General features: G+C 44.0%; 1 protein-coding gene and 1 long non-coding RNA gene across 6 annotated transcripts in view; one reads left to right on the top strand and one right to left on the bottom strand.

Moving 5' to 3' along the window:
- Positions 1 to 2,508: 2,508 nt before the first annotated feature.
- LOC144329897 (uncharacterized) lies at positions 2,509 to 12,446 on the bottom strand. 2 transcript variants are annotated; one of them, XR_013395634.1, is made up of 5 exons: positions 12,230 to 12,446; positions 9,293 to 9,370; positions 5,888 to 6,145; positions 5,025 to 5,122; positions 2,509 to 2,900 (listed from the first exon to the last, which is right to left on the bottom strand). It is a non-coding gene; the product is annotated as an uncharacterized LOC144329897 (long non-coding RNA). The 2 variants fall into 2 exon arrangements; XR_013395633.1 differs by lacking the exon at positions 2,509 to 2,900 and adding an exon at positions 2,969 to 3,593.
- Positions 12,447 to 12,520: 74 nt separating this feature from the next.
- The window catches only part of MYO1E (myosin IE), a 238,920-nt gene continuing 230,239 nt past the window's right edge, over positions 12,521 to 21,201 (top strand). For all 4 annotated transcript variants that reach the window (XR_013395631.1, XM_077939508.1, XM_028850992.2 and 1 more), the window contains exon 1: positions 12,521 to 12,894. Coding sequence is in view for 3 of the 4 variants with exons in the window: in XM_077939508.1 (XP_077795634.1) it covers positions 12,892 to 12,894 (3 nt within the window). In the remaining variant the exon portion in view is untranslated. The remainder of the gene's footprint in view (positions 12,895 to 21,201) is intronic.

Below are 21,201 nucleotides of genomic sequence, written 5' to 3'. Positions count from 1 at the left end.
CAATCTCTGCCAGCATGAATCTTCATTGAGCATTCATATTGTTCTGCCATGTGTAGCAATGTCTTCTGCTTGATAACATGTTTTAAGTGATAAGCAAGATATTTACAAGATATTTACAACCATTACAATGGTTCAAAAATTGAGCAATATAATAAAGCATTTCCACTGTACCATGTTGTTCCTTGCCCCCACATCCCACAAATACTTCTGTCAGCTTCTTGTGTCTTTTCCAAAGTTTCTTCTTGCAAGCATAAATACAAATCTACTATTTCACCATCTCAATTTTCTTACACAGAAGGTAGCCTGATATACATATAATTTTATACCTTGTTCTTTTTTTTTTTTTTTTTTTTGAGATGGAATTTTCTTTTTCTTTGCCCAGGCTAGAGTGCAATGGCACAATCTCAGCTCACTGCAACCTCTGCTTCCCGGGTTCAAGTGATTTTCCTGCCTCAGTCTCCCCAGTAGCTGGGATTACAGGCATGCACCACCACGCCCGGCTAATTTTTGTATTTGTAGTAGAGATGGTGTTTCACCATGTTGGCCAGGCTGATCTCGAACTCTTGACCTCAGGTGATCTACCTGCCTTGGCTTCCCAAAGTGCTGGGATTACAGGCGTGAGCCAGCATGCCCAGCCACCTTGCTCTTTTCATTTTAACTTATGAATACATCTTGGGAATCTTTCCATATAGGTTTAGAAATAAATTCCTTATTCTGTTTATAAAGGGTTTTGTTTGCTTGTTTTTGTTTTTTGAGATGGAGTCTCACTGCGTCGCCCAGGCTGGAGCATAGTGGTATGATCTTGGCTCACTGCAACCTCACCTCTCAGGTCCAAAGGATTCTCCCACCTCAGCTTCCCAAGTAGCTGGGACTACAGGTCCATGCCACTGTGACTGGCTCATTTTTGTACTTTTAGTAGAGACAGTTTCATCATGTTGGCCACGGTGGTCTTCAGCTCCTGACCTCAAGTGATCCACCTGCCTCAGCCTCCCAAAGTGCTGGGATTACAGGCGTGAGCCTCCACACCTGGCCTCTCCAGGCTGGTCTTGAACTCCTTGCTTTAAGCAATTCTCCCACCTCTGCCTCCCCAAATGCTGAGGTTACAGGCTAATTTCGCTTCTTTATAAATTACTTCTAAGCATCACCCCCTGCCACCACTCTCACACCCACTAGCAGTTTTTAAACTGAAAAGAAACTGGAATGTTTACATAATCATTACTGGAGCTGGGACGTTATTTAAAGGGAATTTATATAGCTAGGATTTGTGATGGTTGTGTGATATTTTTATGTGGTGTCATGCACTTTTCAACTCACTGAGGTCTCTTTTGTAATAAAAATGCATATTTATATTTATTTGTATAATTTGGAGCAAAACTGTATTACTCTGTATTACTTTACATTATGGAAGTTTATAACTGTCATAGCTGTTTTTAGAATCACATTCTTGGTCCAACATATAATCCATTTGTTACCAAGTCCTTATTGAAGCAGTCCTCCTATGGGAAACTGTCATCAACTTTATCGTGTTTGGCTCTATTTTGGGATTTCCAGGAATTCAATACAATAAAATAGAGGGGCCATCTCCTTGTGCCCTGGACCTTTGTACATTCACCTTTCCACAGATACAGACATTGTATAGAGATGCACCTGAGCCATCTTTCCTACATGGCATCAGGACAATGGGCTAGGCAACAAAGGAACCTTTTGAGCTATCTCGTGGCGGTGCTGCCTGCCAGTCCACAGCTCGTGTCCATCTGTGCCACCAGCTCTGTCAAGCTACAGCATTTACTCAATTACATTCACACTGGTTTCCGCTTAGCCTTGTCGCTTTTTCAAAATTAGTGAAATACGGAGAAAATATAAGTGCAAACACTAGTAAAAAGGAGTGTTGTTCTCCTAAACACAAAACAATTGAGACAAAGAAGGGAATCATTAGGTGTGGAGAAGGTAGTGAATCTTCAGCCTTAATAATGACAACTCATACCGAGACGATGCTATGCATCACTCACCATTGCTATTACTTTATATGATTTAATTCATATTCTTACAACATTAGGCGAGAAATAAATGATGAAGGTACTATTATTATCTCTGTCTTTACAGATTTTTTTAAAAAAGTATGATTTACAGAGGTAAATAGCCTGACCCAAATCTTAAAGCTGCCTATTGGACTTTAGCTGGTCAACTTTGCTTAGCTAGGATGGAGACGCTCAGATTTTAAAAACATCTATGCATTCTGGAATTATAGCTTAAGACTATGTCTAAGGGACAACACACAATCAGGAATTTTATACTACATTTCAGATCTCTGAAAATAGAAATCTGTGCTTAAAGTACGTAGGTTTCTTTTTGAACTTTATATATCTGACATTGGTGTGTGTTTTGGGAACGTGTTCTATGTGAAGGTAGAACTCTCTTGCATTTTTGTATGTTTTGGATGTACATGTAAAGATGTGAATCCTATGAGGACAGGGAGCTTGTCTTCTACTTCTCCAGAAGCTACGACAGTGCTCAATAAAGGTTTATTGTGGTACTGAGTGAAAACAGTAGTCAGCTGGAAACCATGCTGCCATCATGCTGAACACCAAGATCCACTCTATTCAATCTCCCCAAGTGTTTGTAACAATACATTGAAAAACATGTCATCTGGCTGAGCATGGTAGCTCATACCTGTAATTCCAGCTTTGGGAGGCTGAGGAGGGAGGATTGCTTGAGCCCAGGAGTTTGAGACCAGCCTGGGCAATAGAGCAAGGCCCAGTCCTACAAAAAAAGAAAAAAACAATTAGCCAGCCATGTTGGCGCGGCCTATAGTTCTGGCTACTTGGGAGGCAGAGGCAGGAAGATTGCTTGAGATATGTGTTCACACCATTGGATTCCAGCCTGAGTGACAGAGTGAGACCCTGTGTCAAGAAAAAAAAAGAAAAAGAAAAAAAAGTCATCTTAAATACACACACACAACACACGCATCTAGGTGTTTACACAAATATTTAAAGGCATGTAATCAAAAACACATTTATAAGTACATGATAATAAAGGAAAAGTGATGTCACATCTCCAGTATGTAAACACATTTACAGGCGTAATGACGATAAAGGGGAAATGATGATCGTTACAAAGGCCATACATTTTTTTCTGTTGAAGAGGTGAATGGAATTACCCTCCTGGACGCGTAAGTGTAGAAATCAAGGCAGCAGACAGGCACAGTCAGCAAACTGCTCCACGCCCCAAATTTGGAGTGTCTACCCTGTCTTCCCTCCCCAGAAACTCTGTCCCCATTTGCCATCTCTTCTTAATGGGGCAGTAGGCTTTAGGACACCACTCCTCTCACAGCATTCACTTGGAATGCGACTGGACAGGCACCGGGTCCCAGTAGAGCCTTCCTTGTCAGTGACCTATGACCCGGGTGGAGTGGTTTAAAAGGTTGAGCTGGGTGAGTCAGATTCTCTCTCTGTTTTTCTCTCCCTCCCTTTCTCCCTATGGAACTTGAATCAAAAGGCCTAGAGGGAAGTTTCTAGTGAGCTGTGGGCAACGCTGCAGAAAGGTTGTTCTGGGGCCCACATCAGGATCATGACAGGCTACAGGCACTTTGCAAGCTGAAATTAGGGGAAGAGGAACAACTGTGAGTTAAGCGGGAGAAGCTTCAAGAGACAGAGAAGAAAAGAACATTCAACTATGCAGAGATGCACAGCCCTGCCTTCTTTTGTCTTCTGTTTTTCCTGGGCTGCTGGGCATGTATACCTTAAAAAAATTTCTTTCTGGCCTGGCGAAGTGGCTCATGCCTGTAATCCCAGCACTTTGGGAGGCTGAGGCAGGTGGATCACTTGAGGTCAGGAGTCCGAGACCAGCCTGGCCAACATGGCAAAACCCTGTCTCTACTAAAAATTCCAAAATTAGCCAGGTGTGGTGGTGCACACCTATAGTCCCAGCTACTTGGGAGGCTGAGGCATGAGAATCGCTTGAACCTGGGAGGCAGAGGTTGCAATGAGCCAAGGTCGTGCCAGTACACTTCAGTCTGGGTGACAGAGTGAGACTCTGTCTCAAACAAAAACAAAAACAAAAACAAAAAAATAAAGCAAAGGCCGGGCGTGGTAGCTCATGCCTGTAATCCCAGCACTTTGGGAGGCCACAGCGGCTGGATCACTGGAGGTCAGGAGTTCAAGACCAGCCTGGTCAACATGATGAAACCCTGTCTTTACCAAAAATACAAAAATTAGCCAGGCGTGGCCAGGTGCAGTGGCTCACGCCTGTAATCCCAGCACTTTGGGAGGCCAAGGCGGGCAGATCACAAGGTCAGGATATCGAGACCATCCTGGCTAATACGGTGAAACCCCGTCTCTACTAAAAATACAAAAAATTAGCCAGGCATGGTGGTGGGCACCTGTAGTCCCAGCTACTTGTGAGGCTGAGGCAGGAGGATGGCATGAACCCGAGAGGCAGAGCTTGCGGTGAGCTGAGATCGCGTCACTGCACTCCAGCCTGGGAGACAGAGCAAGACTGTAACTCAAAAAAAAAAAAAAAAGTTAGCCAGGCATGGTGGCTCACACCTGTAATCCCAGGTACTCAGGAGGCTGAGGCAGGAGAATCGCTTGAACCTGGGAGGCAGAGGTTGTAGTGAACTGACATCATGCCACTGCACTCCAGCTTGAGTAACCGAGTGACTCCATCTCAAAAAATATATATACATATATATTTATATAATATATAAATTTATACATAAATATATAATATAAATATAAATCTATATATAAATATATGTTTATACAATATATAAATCTATATAAAATAATATATAATAATATATAAATCTATATAAAATAATATATAAATTCTATATAAATTTATATACATAATATATTATATAAAATGTAGATTTATATATTATGTATATAAATTTATATAGAAATATATTTTTTTCCTTAAAGTAACCCATGTGCTCTTCTGATGCTTGTTACATAAAAGAAACTAAATTGGAGCAACAGATAACGGGAGAAAAAAGTCTCTCTTGGCCAGGTGTGGTCGCTCACCTGTAATTCCAGCAATTTGGGAGGCTGAGGCAGGAGGACAGCTTGAGGCCGGGAGTTTAAGGCAGCAGTGAGCTGTCATCACGCCATCATACTCCAGCCTGGGCAATAGAGCAAGATGTCATCTCAAAATAAATAAATAAATAAATAAATAAGTCTCTGCCAGTGGAGGATATAAACTTAAAAAAAAAAAAAGACAGGAGAACCATATAAGTACAGCAGTCCAAGACCATGACAGTGGCAAACAGTCATTTCATTTGATAGTCCCCAAGGACCTTGGTTCGTGCAATACTGTGCAATAATCAATATTTATGGTAATAACCTTGAGTCTTAAAGCAAAAGCTGCTTGACATTCAGTGTATTTTCAGAAGTCAATGAAATGTGTGGTTTCATTCAGAAAAAACTTTTCTTAAAGTTAAAAAAAAAAGTTTTCGTGTCTAAAAACGACAAGATTTGGCTGGGTGTAGTGGTTTATGCCTGCAATCCCAGCACTTTGGGAGGCCGAGGCTGGAGGACTGCTTTAGCCCAGGAGTTCGAGACCAGCCTGGGCAACATGGTGAGACTCTGTCTCCACAAAAAATAAAAAAATTAGCTGAGCTATAGGTAGTGTGTGCCTATGGTCCCAGCTACTTGGGAGGCTGAGGCGGGAGGATCACTTGAGCCTGGCGCAGTGATCCATGTTTGTGTCACTGCACTCCAGCCTGGGAGATAAGAGTGTGATGCTGTGAAAAACCAAAAAGAAAGAAAGAAAAAAAAGAAAAGAAAAAAAAGAAAGAAAAAGAAAAAAGGACAAAAGGCAAGGTTCATGCAGAGATTTTTACTTTTTTACTTTTTGAAATGCACATCTTTATTGATCCATGCCTTGCCTTGTTGCAGCAAAGAGCTCAGATGACTTATAAGAATACACAGAATCCAACAGGAAACTAAACATTGACAGTGAATGAGGAAAAGAAAGAACATCAGGGTATGGACAGGAGATTTAGTTATCTGCAAAGCTCATTTCCATGGACTTCCTCATTCTTTGCTAGATCATGGCCCACCATAACTCATTATTTCAACTCCAAATTTTTTAGATTTGGAGGAAGATCAAGGTTTATCTTCTGAATATAAAAATCAAATTGAAACTGGAAGAGAGAAAATAAAATATTGATTTAAATCAGAGAAAATATAATAATCTACATAAACATGCTTTTAATAAGCTGCTAATTTAAGCATATGTTTAAATCATTTCTATTCCTTTACTTCAGTAAAATAATTGTTACAGCAAAATAATTTTATCTTTTTACCTCTGTCATCCAGGCTGGAGTGCAATGGCACTATCTTGGTTCACTGCAACCTCTGCCTCCTGGGTTCAAGTGAGTCTCCTGCCTCAGCCTCCTGAGTAGCTGGAATTACAGGTGCCTGCCACCATGACCAGTTACGTTTTTTGTATTTTTAGTAGAGATGGGGTTTCACCATGCTGGCCAGGCTGGTCTTGAATTCCTGACCTCAGGTGATCCAGCTGCCTCGACCTCCCAAAGTGCTGGGATTACAGGTTTGAGCCACCGCGCCCGGCCTTAATTTTATCTTAATCAGAAGTAGCATCATATTACATTATACAACTGGTGAAATTCTCTTCCACATCCTTTTTATAAACCAATACCAACATACTAGAGGGAAAAAGTGTTTAGAGTTAAACTCACTATGCAAATGGAATTTTTATATTCCATTAAAAAGCAACACTTTTTCTGAGAGCTCTGGTTTGGAAAGGCTCACGGGGTTTTAATAAGTGTGCTCCTATTCATTTTGGGCCTGCATTAGGGACAATTTCTTCTGATGGACATTTCTATTACACAATCACTGCTTAAAGGGTAATAGTGTAGGCTTCAGAGCCAGGCAAATGTATGTATTTGATGCAGGATAGCAGAGTAATAGCTTGGGCAAATTACTTTAAGTCTTCCCAACTTAGTTTCTTTTTCTTTCTTTTTTTTTTTTTTTTGAGACGGAGTCTCGCTCTGTCGCCCGGGCTGGAGTGCAGTGGCCGGATCTCAGCTCACTGCAAGCTCCGCCTCCCGGGTTCACGCCATTCTCCTGCCTCAGCCTCCCCGGGTAGCTGGGACTACAGGCTCCCGCCACCTCGCCCGGCTAGCTTTTTGTATATTTTAGTAGAGACGGGGTTTCACCGTGTTAGCCAGGATGGTCTCGATTCAACTTAGTTTTTTAACTGCAAATGGAGCTAACAAGGTCGTATGGAAGATTAAATAAGATATTGTACATTAAGCACTTAGTGGCTAATATCTAGTGAACCTAATACATGATATGTGTTATGATAAAAACAGTGATTGTAGAGGACATTTCACATTGATAATGATACAAGTCTCTCTTTCATTAGTGTCTTGTTAAAGGTTCCTAATTTTCCCATTAACAAATTTTCTTTTTTTTTTTTGGAGACAGAGTCTTGCTCTGCCACACAGGCTGGAGTGAAGTGGCAGGATCTCGGTTCACTGCAACCTCCGCCTCCCAGGTTCAATTCTCCTGTCTTAGCCTCCCCAGTAGCTGGGACTACAGGCGCAGGCCACCACACCCGGCTAACTTTTGTATTTTTAGTAGAGACAAGGTTTCACCATATTGGTCAGGTTGGTCTTGAATTCCTGACCTTGGGTGATCCACCTGCCTTCCAAAGTGCTGGGATTACAGGCGTGAGTCACCACACCCAGCCAAATTAATTAACTTTAGTGTTGTGAGTGCATTCTGAATGATTTTTTTATGGTATTGACAGAAAAACTAGTTTTATTGCTCGATATTATTTTCTTGCTGCTTTCCAAGAAGCATAAACAATGATTTATTTCACTGATAGATTTATACAGAAAATTTTACTTTGTATTTGTTTTGTTTTTTTATTGGTTCCTTTTCATTCAGCCCCAGAAAAATGCAATTAATCATGCCAAGGGATGTACCAAGTCTCATCTGACTAGCTCCATCATGTGTCTAGAATGAGTTTTACAGTTTTAAAACTTGCTTCCACTTCACTGCTACTATGGTCTTGAATAAAAATAAATATCTAGCCGGGCTCAAGTCTATAATCCCAGCACTTTGGGGGACTGAGACAGGCAGAACATTTGAGGTCAGGACTTTGAGACCAGCTTGGCCAACATGGTGAAACCCCGTCTCTACTAAAAATACAAAAATTAGCCAGGCATGGTGGTGGGCGCCTGTATTCCCAGCTACTCTGGAGGCTGAGGCAGGAGAATCACTTGAACCTGGGAGGCAGAGGTTGCAGTGAGCTGAGATCTCACCACTGCACTCCAATCTAGGTGACAGAGCAAGATTCCGTCTCAACAAACAAATCAAGGCCAGGCGCAGTGGCTCACACCTGTAATCCCAGCACTTTGGGAGGCTGAGTCAGGTAGATCATGAGGTCAGGAGTTCAAGACCAGCCTGGCCAAGATGGTGACACCCCAGCTCTACTAAAAATACAAAAATTAGCTGGCGTAGTGGCAGGTGCCTGTGATTCCAGCTACTTGGGAGGCTGAGGCAGAGAATTGCTTGAACCTGGCAGGCAGAGGTTGCAGTGAGCCAAGATTGCGCCACTGCACTCCAGTCTGGATGACAGAGCAAGACTCCATCTAAAAAAAAAAAAAAAAAAAAGAAAAGAAAAGAAAGAAAGAATAAATATCTGGCAATATAATACTGAATCCTCTGAAAAACAGATGGAAATCAGAATTGGGAAAATGTTCATTTTAAAAGGTGAGGATTTTTAAAAATGTAATTTGGCCAGAAATCTAGGGTGACCATATAAGTTATTATTCAAATTAGGCCTTTTTGGGAATGAAAGACGGGTACAATTAATACATTCATTGGACTAAAGGCATAAACCAAGACTCTCCCAGGGATATCAGGCTGTAAGTATGTAAGAGGCCGTTCTAGCCCAAACTGACAATGTACCACCTTCCCTAAATTGAGGATGGAGCGGGAACAGGTTTGAAGTGATTCTTCATGAAATCATAGGCTGTATCACATGACCACACACGATATTCTACACTCAAACTGGGAATTAGTGGGTTCTGTTTTGAGAATCCAAGCTGAGCCTCTGGCCTTAAGGCATCACGCTTAGTTCTAATCTATATGCCTCAAGAAAAACACAACAACAGAAACAAAAGCCAAGAGAAGCATAACTAATATGATCAAGAGCTGTGGCTTCTAATATTTTGTCTGTTAAGGCATCTTTGAGAATCTGATGAAAGCTCTTAACACTCTACTTAAAGAAAAGAGCACACACAAACAGTCCCTACCCTTGGCATGCAATTCAGGGGCCATGGTCTATCCATTCTCATCTAGGTTTCCAGCTCTGAATCTCTGACCTAGAACACCTGAGATGGATGAAGGGAAAAAGGAATCCACATTTACTGACCATCTTTACACACATTTCCTTTTATGCTCACATCAATCTGTTTTATCAATAAGAGAACTGAAGTTCAGAGAAACTAAGATCTCACAGCTAAGTAGAAACACCAGACTTCAAGTCTATGCGTCACCAAATCTCATAATACATAAAGCACTACTTTTTTATATGTATATATGACTTTATAACAGTCTCATTCTCATATATATTATAAAATATATAATCATATCTATAAATCATATATGCATATAAAATCTCATATATATTATAAAAAATAAACACAAGCATACATCTTCATCAAAGTCCTGACTACTACAGTTAGGTGTGCCTCTTGAAACTTGAAAGAGATTATAGATTATTAGGGCAATAAAAGTAAACACTAAAACATTTTTAAAAAATTAATCAGAAATGATGATATAATGGACGAATAGTCTCAAGGTAGTTTTTGATAAATCCAAGACTGTTCAATTGTCAGTTGACTGTCAGTGGATTATTAAGAGTTCTTCAGTGTTTCATTGTATTCCTGGGCTATATTTGGGAAAGAAACTACGCCTTTGTATATCTCAAAGCCTATGTCAATCTGACTACTAATCAGGGTTGACCATGGATGGGATGGTGGTTTAGGTAGTGTTTCTTGTGTTACTGGTAAGCTGACATTTCCATTTTGATAACCTCTGTTCATACATTCCTAAAATTCATGATAGGTTTTGTTGTTTTGAGACAGGGCTTCACTCTGTTGCCCAGGCTGGAGGGCAGTGGCATGATCATAGCTCACTACAGCCTCGAATTCCTGGCCTCACACGATCTTCCCACCTCAGCCTCCCAAGTAGCTGGGACTACAGGCATGTACTATAATGCCCAGCTAAATTTTATTATTATAATTTTTTAATAGAGTCTTGCTCTGATGCCCAGGTTGGTCTTGAATGCCTGGTTTCAAGCGATCCTACCATCTTGGCTTCCTAAAGCACTAGCACTGTAGGCATGAGCCACTGAGCTTGGCTGGCCCAATAATATTTTGAAGGTGATATTCCCCTATGAGATATGGAGTCAGACTTATCTGAGAATTTATCATGTCTGTGTGTACCTAGGCAATGCCTAGTACAGATGCCATGCGTTTTCTTTCCAATTCATACTACATAACCATACCAGATGAATTTCCTACCCTAAACTACAGCTCCAAATATGGCAGTTCCTTGCACAAAACTACTGTTGTGTGTCATTATGCTTGCTTCTTTCCTGTAGTTATTTATTCTTTTAAAAAATTCATCATTTGTTTTCCCCATTCTAAAATTGTAAGCTCAGTGAGGGCAGGGACCAGTTGTAACTCCAGTGTTTAGCCGTGCTGTCTTATAATACACATTCGATTATATTGTTGCCAAACTACGTGAATGATTATTACAAGAATTTGGACAATATGATTTTTTTTTAACTTTTAAAAGAGATATAATGAACACACCATGTGATTCACCCATTTAAAAAGCACAACAGTGGTTTTTAGTATATTCACAAACTTGTACAATCATCACCACTATCTAATTCCAGAATATTTTCATCACTTTGATAGGAAAATGCATACCTATTAGCAAGTACTTCCATTTCCCCTCTCCCACAACCCCTAGCAAACAACTAATATACTTTTTATCTCTATAGATTTTCCTATCCTGAACTTTCATATAAATGGAATTATATAATATGTGGTCTTTTGCTCCTGGCTTCTTTCACTTAACACGGTATTTTCGAGATTTGTCCATGTTGTAACATTTTGTTTACCCTTTTAGACAAGATAATGTTTAACACCCTTTCTAACTCTATGCTCAGATAGTCAAGTGAAGAGCTACAACCAAATTTTTTTCTTTTTCCTTTTCTTTTTTTTTGAGACAGAGTCTTGCTCTGTCGCCCAGGCTGGAGTGGAGTGGTACGATTTCCGCTCACTGCGACCTCCGCCTCCCCTGTTCAAGCAATTCTCGTGTCTCAGCCTCCCGAGTAGCTGAGATTACAGGCATGCACAACCATGCCGGGCTATTTTTTGTATTTTTAGTAGAGAAGGGGTTTCACCATGTTGGCCAGGCTGGTCTCAAACTCCTGACCTCAGGTGATCCACCAACCTCAGCCTCCCAAAGTGCTGGGATTAGCCTCAACCGAATTTCAGAAAGTATCATAGTATCATTATGCTTCATAGTTTTTTCTCTATGCCCTCAAGTTTATCAGTTTTATCTTCTACAGATCCCAGGAAGGGAGCCTGTTAAGACCCACCAAATTTACTTCCTCAGCCTCCAGAACAATGAAATCAAACTCCCTACCCTGATTCTGAGATTCTGCTTCCCCCCCACCAACCCCCCCGCCAATCTTCTGGGAAATTCGACGCTCTGTAATAATGCATTTTTACAGTTCTGATTGTTTTCAGCAGATGTGTTGGCTGAGGTTGGATGGGGTTTCTTCCCACCTATCTCTCCTCTCTCCTTCCCTCTGCCCACCGCACGTGCAACAACTTTTCTGTCATCAAAATGTGCAAAAAAAAAAAAAAAAAAAAAAAAAAAAGAAGAAGAAGAAAAAAAGAAGAAAGGAAAGAGAAAGAAAAACAGAAAAAAGAAAAGAAAGAAAAAGCAGCCGGAAGGCTTCCTTTGTTTTACAAGGAAATTCAGGTAAAAGGAGGGGTGGGGAAATGATATTTTTGACTTTGCTCACAATCTAGACGTAGGAAAGAAAAAGGATTTCCTTTGGGCTGCTGCCACGACTCTGATGTTTTATGCTGATAAAATATTTCCTTCTTAAAAAAAAAGTTCTGGGAAAATCATGCATGCCACTTCAACTTGGAAGCGAAACCCACCCTAACTTTCGTCTTAAAACGCAGCGAAGTGAAAGGTCTGCTCCTCTTTCACGAGGGTTTTCTTCCTTACAGTTCGGGTCCTTGCTACCAGGAGCGAGCTGGGTCCGCAGATTTCTTCGGAGGCTGGCGCGGGAGGAGGACTACAGGATCCAGAGGTCTTTGGAAACTCCAGCAGCTCCAAGCTTGTTGGCTACTACGGTTTCCCTGAGGAGTGACGCTGCGAAAACAAACCCTGATTGGTCAGGCCTGAGCTGAGTTCTCCATTTATGGACAGATTGCCCGGCCCGAGCCGAGACTCAGCCAGAGGAGTACGGATTAAGTGGCCGAAGAAAGAGGAACGAGGCAGGCTAGCGAGGCGGACGCTCCGAGTGCATCGGACTCACCTGGGCCGGCGGCAAGCGGCGGCTCCGAGTGGGCTCCTGCCCTCCGCAGTATGCGCCGCGCCTGCTAAGTCGCAGCCGTCTCGCCCTCACCTAGCGCCGCCGATCCCGCCTGGATGGAGTCCCCCCTGGGTTCCCATTGGCTCCTGTGAGTGCTTGGGTGTCGGGAGCCTGTTTTTGGCGAGGGGAACCAACTTTTGAAGTTCGCCCAGGAGACTGCGTTCCAGCCCCAGCTCCCCGGCAGCGGGACTCGGCGGAGGCGCGACCGCGGCGCGAGTCACCATGGTGAGTTGGCCGCGCCGCGTCCCAGGACGCCGGGCCGGGGGACTGGGCAGGAAACCCCGGCGCGGTGCACCCACCTTGGGCGCGCTGCCCGGGCCAGGAGTGGAGAAGGTGGACGCGGGAGCCGGCACGTCGCGAGCTCTGATTTCCTGCCGCTTTCTGTAAACCCGGGCCAGGGGAGAGTGAGCGAGGGGCCAAGGAAAACTTTATTCCAAGTCGCCTTCTGCGTCGCGAAACTTTCTGTGGCCGGGTTGCTATGGCTGCCAGCTGTCGGAAGCCAGGGTGTGGGCGCATCGGCGGCGAGGGGCACGGCGCGCTAGGGGGTCCCCTCCTCCTGCTGGGACGTGGGGGATGCAGCCGGCAGGGGAGGTGCTCGCAGACTCGCGCCGCAGCCGCTGGCGGCGCCCCCTGCCCTCCCCGCGGCCGTGCCCGCCCCGCCCCGGGCACCCTCTCGCCGACTCCCTCTCCTCCCCGCCGCCGCTCCGCCGCCCGGCAGCGCCCGCAGCTGTCCCGCCTGGCAGCGGCACGCGGGCGGGGGCGGTCCCCGGCCTGCCCTGGCGAGGGGCGGCGCGGGCCGCACAAAGGCAGGCGGGGGCGCCAGGTAGGGCGAGCACCTGGCGGCCAGCGGGCTGGCTGTGGAGAGCCGGGGCGATCCGGGCGCTGACGGCAGCTACGCCGTCCCGGACCTGTGCCGGGCGCCGACCCCGGAGGTCTGGGCGCCCGGGACGCCGAGTAAACACCTCCCGAAGAGGACCCCACCCCTTCCCAAGCGCGAGGGGACCGGGGCTTTTCGGGGATCCAGGGGACGTTTCGCACGGAATGACGCTCTCGCGAGTTTCAAGTTTGTTGCTCTTTTCCCTTTGGCACTTTGGGAATGTATGGAAGGGGTCACCTCTTTGACTTGTGACTTTTCTGCTATTCCACCTCCCCAGTCCAGCTGCACTCCCCTCCCTCCCTGTATAACCTTAGCCACCTCCCTTGGGCTTTGGCGTGGTGTACTTTTCTTTCCGGGGCACAAAAGCAAGGACTCTATTTTGAAGAGATAGGCAGTTCATCAGAGAGAGAGAGAGAAAAAAAAAAAAAACAAAACTATTACAAGTCTTCATAGTTTTCACACTTGCTACTTTTCAAGTAGTCCTGCTTAGGTGGACGATGTCGTCCTCTTCTGGTTTGCTGCTGTTTTCTAATGGCTGTGGAAGAGAACCAAGTCAAAATGATAACCAGCACAACACTAATTAAACAATCGATAATCCGATGAGCAGCCTGAGGAAGGAGCAGCCGAGGCCCATCGAAACCTGCACTCAAAGCTCAGATGCCCCCTTGCCCCGTGCTGTTTATTCAAAAGAATGATTACAAACAAACATCAATGAGAAACCTTTCAAGGCGTCCTCGACCAAAGCCTTTTCTTTTTACATAGTCCAAAATTAAGTCACTTTTGCCCCATCTAAGAGAACACTTTAAATTTCCTCTTCCGGTTTTAAGGTTTAAGAAGTCAGTCTACTCCACGTTACTTTGGACCACTCCCCTCACCCCAGCAGAGAACCATTCCCATTGGGCCTGTGTTTGGGTGAAGCTACCTCACTGGGCACCTGGTCCCTTGAATTGAAGCAATGTAATAGTCCTGGTACTTGAGAATTGCTGTAATCATTTTCCGTGGGTCAATATTTCTTAAAAAAATCAATGTGTTTATGTCAAGAACTTAAAGAATCTTACTGAATTTAAGTACTTGAGTGGTACCTTGAGGAAATTAACTTCCCCTCGGTTAAACTCATTTTTCATGCTGAACGGACTGAAATATAGTTTCGGTTGCCTTTTCCGAAACCTGGGACACCATGCTTAATTCAGCCCCCTTGCAGATGAAGTGGAGGTTTGGTTAAATGCATGCGAAGAAGGCATGCTCTAGGAAGGAGATGGTTCTATCCGGGGACAAGGTGTGACTTACCGATTGATGGGCTCCCTGCCATCAGCACAGATGGGCATGTTGTGCGCCGCCAGGCGACTATCTGTGCATCAGATACGATTGCTGAGGTAACAGTTAGCTGAGGGAAAAGTTGAAACAGCTGGCTGTCCTGAAACAGGAGATGTGCCATTGGTAGATCTACTGGATCCAGAGTGATGTGGCTGAAGTTAATCATTTCTTTCCTGACTTGAAAAATTGTTTATTATGTATGTGAAGTTGCCTTAGAATAGAGCATCATCTTAAATATTATCAGAAACCCAAGTTACAATATTTAATGTTTATGTAAGATTCCGGCAAGCCAAATGATACTTCATTTTGTGTTCTACATGTGCCCAGGCCTGGCCAAGTTGTATCCCTTCAGCTGCTTAGAACAGGAAGGGAAAGGACATTACCTTCTTTGGGTGTGGCTGAAGATTAGCGTGGAGGCTAACAGTCATCAGAAGGCCCTTGGCAGCCAGGCACAGTGGCTCACGCCTGTAATCCCAGCACTTTGGGAGGGGCTGAGGCAGGAGGATCACTTGAGCCCAGGAGTTCAAGACCATCCTGGGGTAACATAGTGAGACCCTGTTTCAGTTAAAAATTATTAGGAAGAAGAAGAAAAAGAAGGCCCTTGGCTGGGCTGTAGGGAGAGCACCTGTACTGTGGACTTCTTCGGTGTAAGTGTGTGTGTGTTTGTGTGTATGTGTCTTTTAGGAAGTCTGGTAGCATAGTAGGAGGGCTCTCCATCTGCACCCGAGGCCCTACTAAGACTCATTCAGTTGTGACTCATAAGGAAAATAGCCATTTTCATTTTCTGACTCATGAAAACAGTGTACAGCTTGTAGTTCACCTTCTATCTTCCTCCTGAAAACTCACTTTGGGACACTTTTCTATCTTGAGAAAACTAAGAACACTACCAGGCAATAGTTATTTGTGTCTTTTTCCTTAGGAGACTCGAAGAAGTTAAACCCCTGCACATCTTTATAATTTAGTGTAGGTTGTTTAGCAGAGTACAAAAAAATCTCTGTTGACTTTAATCGTAATACACATCTAAGGCTTCCTTTGGAGAATCTGGGTTTATCATCATCCGCAAAGGAAATTCAGCTTTTGTGCCCATGACCAGTTTGAACTCTCTGATAGACTCAAACCCATGGCTCTAGATCTGCTGTGTACTTTGGATCCAGAAATTGTGATTCATTTTAATGCAAGGTTTCTGTGCATTAAATATACAGAAATATTTGAGCAAATCTGAATTGACCATCACCTCAGAACATGTTCAAGATCTGTTCCCTTTTCCTTACTTGCATATACTTGTGAGTAAATTATAGATATGACACACAAGAATACCCAGGAATAGATTTACAACCTAGAAATCTGATGGATAACTGATGATAAGGTAGGTAAGTTCCTTTAGGTGACGGCATGGCATGTATTTAGAAAGTTTGGAATACATTTCAAATGTTTCCTGGGAAGGTAACCTACTTGATTTCCACTGATTAGTTTATCAGATAGCTAGCTGTCTCCTAGTCAAAACAACACAATACAACAAAACAAAACCAGAAAGGAATGGGATCAAGCACAAAAAAAGTTCTGATGGAGGCAAAGCGTTAGGGAAATACCTAGAGTCCGGGACATTATCTAGGGACAAGTGTGAGTGGGCTGTCCTAGTTGGGAAATATTTGAGAGGCCAGGCATCTCCTTGGAGAGAAAACGAGTGGAGCAGTGGATGGAGAGGGATGGAGAAGTATAAGAAGCAGACGTTCACTGAAGTTGAAAGTCACCTCACACCACACTTTTGCTGAGGACTACAGCCTTGTCAGTGGTTGCAAACTTTTTTTTTTTTTTTTTTTTTGAGAGGGTTCCACTATGTTGGCCAGGGTGGTCTCAAACTCCTGACCTCAGGTGATCTGCCCGCCTCAGCCTCCCAAAGTGCTAGGATTATAGACGTGAGCCACCACGCCCGGCCTCTGCCAATTTTCATATGTGACTTGATCATCTCAGAGGGGCCAAACACACCTGCAGTTTAGCTGTTTGCAGCCACTTTAGTGTAAGTCTTAACATGGTGTCCTTCTGTGAACCACAGTGCTTCTTCTCATTCACTCACCAGGAAGAATGACTAAATGTTCACCACATACCCAGTAGTGGCGTTCAATATTTATTGATACATCCGCACCTTCCTACTGGGTCTCCCTAAAGAGAGGGAGCTGCCTGGTATTTTCAGCCCATACAATCTCTAAGCTATTATAACAGGGAAAGTCTGCATCCAGCTGCTACTATTTGGAGCTATTTCAGCACCTGTGTAGGATGGTTCCACGAGTGGTGAGGCTGCAAATTGAACTTTTCTCTTCAACCCTTCAACTCCTTCCTCCACTGAAAATGCCATGGCCTCCAATGTCACATGATGGACTTCTTGTTTGTCACTCCTTTCTCAGTTGAATCTCATGAATTGGAGGTCTGTCTCAGGAGTTATCCTGAGGGTTAGATAATGAGCAGTGGTGAGCATTCTGATAACTTGGAATACAACATTTTGCTTCTGTGCCTACTGTGGGCATGTGAAGAGCTCCGGTGAGACTCAGTGAAAGACAACATATAGTGCCTTGTGTTTCCTCATGAGACAAGTATGGGGCCTTATTATTTGTTAGGAATTTGAGAAAGCTCTTTATCTGCTTCAAAAAGCAGAAATATTTTAAATCTGTGTAAGTGCAAGGTATTATAAACTTCATGGTAGGATATATAGGAATTATGTACAGTCATGATTTTCCAAGTTTGAGTCTTTTTTTTTTTTTTTTGCAAAAATGCAGCAACTTGTGTTTTTACCAATCTGTGATTAAAATGTTTCTTAATGGTGAGTTGAAAAATTTTTTTTCTTTTTCTCAGCATGCTGAGATGATATTTACAGAGTAAATAAGAGGTTAAAGGTTAAATGCCGAAGATATTAAAATAAACATCTCAGCCTTATAATCACATTCTGTGATAGTGCTAAACAAATTGTGTTTTGAATTTCAATTTCAGAATTTATGTTGGCAGAGACAAAAGGATTTTGGGGCATCCTAGCAAAGTATTGTTTTCATATATCTTTGGGACAGCCACACTTGAGAGAAGTACAACTATAAAAGCCAGCCCTAACATAATGACATGGACTTTGACAACCCATAGAACTTAAACCGTACATGTGAATGAAGTTGGCCCTCCCTTCTGAGTTACCACCATGAGAATGACGTCATTGTTGTTGTTCAAAGCACTTTTGAATGGTCATTTATGAGCTATGTAATAAAACCTATTTTTTGCCGGGTGTGGTGGTTCAGGCATTTACCAAAAAAAAATTTCAAAATTAGCCAGGCGTGGTGGCATGCACTGTAGTCCCAGCTGCTTGGGAGGCTGAGGTGGGAGGATTCCTTGAGCTCAGGAGTTCAAGTATGCAGTGAGCTGTGACTGCGGCACTGCAGCCTGTGTGAGAGTGAGAGGGAAAAAGAGAGAGGAAAAAAAAGAGACAGGGCTGGGCCCTGTGGTTCACGCCTATAATCCTAGCACTTTGGGAGGCCGAGGTGGGCAGATCACCTGAGGTCAGGAGTTTGAGACCAGCCTGGCCAACCTGGTGAAACCCTGTCTCTACTAAAAATACAAAAATAGCCAGGTGTGGTGGCCGACACCTGTAATCCCAGCTACTTGGGAGGCGGAGGCAGGAGAATCACTTGAACCTGGGAGGCGGAGGTTGCAGTGAGCCTAGATCATGCTATTGCACTCCAGCTTGGGCAACAAGAGTGAAACTCTGTCTCAAAAAAGAAAAAGAGGCCGGGCGCGGTGGCTCAAGCCTGTAATCCCAGCACTTTGGGAGGCCGAGACGGGTGGATCACGAGGTCAGGAGATCGAGACCATCCTGGTGAACATGGTGAAACCCCGTCTCTACTAAAAAATACAAAAAACTAGCCGGGCGAGGTGGCGGCGCCTGTAGTCCCAGCTACTCGGGAGGCTGAGGCAGGAGAATGGCGTGAACCCGGGAGGCGGAGCTTGCAGTGAGCTGAGATCCGGCCACTGCAACTCCAGCCCGGGAGACAGAGCGAGACTCCGTCTCAAAAAAAAAAAAAAAAAAAAAAGAAAAAGAGAGAGAAAGAAGGGAAGAAGAGGGAAGGAGGGAAGGCCTTATTTTTTATTTTTTAACTCCTTAGTGCCCAGTGCGATCATTCCTATTACTCACCAGACTTTACACCATATACCTCTCAGCTGTTTCCAGAAGTTACATTGTGCCTCAAAGGCAGAACAATTAGCCCCACTAAAGAGATGCAGTATCCAGCAGGTCCCTCTTTCCTGGAATAAGTATAATAACTGCTCTGAAGGGGGCACACTCTCTTGGGTCTTTTTAGCTCTGATAATATTTGTTACAAAGTCATTTATAGCACTTTAAGGTCATATGCTACATTACAGAAAGTAAAACATAGGCTACCTTGTAGAAAGCCCAGAAGAGAGCTTAAGAATTCTATCCTAAGTCCGTTCGTTAACTTCACAGAGAGATCTAGAGAGGTTAAATGACTTCCAAAGTCTCGTAGCTATGTTTTAGCTGAGCTGGTGCCAGAATCCAAGGTAGATCTGATCCAGTGCAGATCTAACCTTATTAGATCCCAGTCGAACAAAGTTTTTCTTACCAAACAGTGGTGGAAATCATTCTTTAAGGGTCTGGACGTGACCAGGTAGTTTTCTTTCTCAGACTTTTCAAGAAAGTCTGCTTGTAGGTGGAAGGTTACTGTACTAACTTCATTATAAGAAATTTAGAAGAATTCAGCCGGGCGCCGTGGCTAACGCCTGTAATCCCAACACTTTCGGAGGCCGAGGTGGGGGGGATCACCTGAGGTCAGGAGTCCGAGACCAGCCTGGCCAACATGGTGAAACCCCGTCTCTGCTAAAAATACAAAAATTAGCCGGGTGTGGTGGCAGGCTCCTGTAATCCCAGCTACTTGGGAGGCTGAGGCAGGAGAATCGCTTGAACCTGGGAGGCGGAGGTTGCAGTGAGCTGAATCATGCCATTGCACTCCAGCCTGGGCAACAAGAATGAGACTTTGTCTCAAAAAAAAAAAAAAAAAAAAGAGATTTAGAAGAATCCACCCATAGTACTACCACACTCTAACACAGTAATTATTTTTGTCTTTGGGTTTCCTTCCAGTCTATTCAAATGCACTGCATTTTTGTTTGTTTGTTTGTTTTTCTGGAGATGGAGTCTCACTCTGTCGCCCAGGCTGGAGTGCAGTGGCACAATCTCGGCTCACTGCAACCTCCCTCTGCCTCCCAGGTTCAAGCAATTCTCCTGCCTCAACTTTCTGAGTAGCTGGGATTACAGGTGCGCGCCACCACACCCGGCCAACTTTTTTATTTTTAGTACAGACAGGGTTTCACCGTGTTGGCCAGGCTGGTCTTGAACTCCTGGCCTCAAGTGATCCACCCACTTCAGCCTCCCAAGGTGCTGGGATGACAGGTGTGAGCCACCACATCGGGCCTCAAACACATTGCTTTTATGTGGTTGTAATTATGGGGCAAATATACAATTTGTGCTCTGTATTTTTCTACTTGTTTTAGAAATCCTTTTTCTTGATAAGTGTATTATATTTTGGTGGCAGTATTATAATCCCATGTAGCCTGATCACCTACTGTGTGTCATAACTGCATGGAGACTTCCTCCAGAAGTGTGCACGGGGAGAGTTCCTCCTTCCACCCACTAGAACTGCTGTGGTCAGTAATGGGCTGCTTAATCTTCTTTGGCTCCTGAGATATGAAGCCCCCTCTTTGGGTGAAGTTTGGGATGCATACTCCACATTCCCAGGTTCTAGCCCAAAGGTGCCTACCATTGGTGCTCCCCCTGGATTCTGGCATTGACACTCAAATGTGTGATACCAGTGGGTACTCAGATGTCTGGGTCTTCTTTGGCAAATATGGCTGGTCCTACCAGAGAACGGGAGTGGTTGGAGATGGAGAGCTTTGAATCCCAAAGTAGAGAGAAGACATTGCCATGGCAAAGGAGGTTAGCAAACAGGCTTGGTGAATTAGGCCTGGGCACAGTGGCTCAGGCCTGTTATCCCAGCACTTTGCGAGGCCGAGGAGGGCAGATCACTTGAGGTCAGGAGTTCGAGACCAGCCTGGCCAACGTGTTGAAACCCCTGTCTCTACTAAAAATACAAAAAAATTAGCCGGGCGGGGTGGTGGGCACCTGTAATCCCAGCTACTCAGGAGACTGAGGCAGGAGAATCACTTGAAATGGGAGGTGGAGGTTGCAGTGAACCAAGATCATGCCACTGCACTCCAGTCTGGGTGACAGAGCAAGATTCTGTCTCCAAAAAGATTAATTAGGCTCTGCCTCTGCTTATGAGAAGCTCCCCGTATAGTGG

The sequence above is a fragment of the Macaca mulatta genome, chromosome 7, assembly GCF_049350105.2.
Source record: "Macaca mulatta isolate MMU2019108-1 chromosome 7, T2T-MMU8v2.0, whole genome shotgun sequence".
NCBI lineage: Eukaryota > Metazoa > Chordata > Mammalia > Primates > Cercopithecidae > Macaca > Macaca mulatta.
Note: the sequence above shows the minus strand (reverse complement) of the source record. Positions and strands in the feature narration are given on the sequence as shown.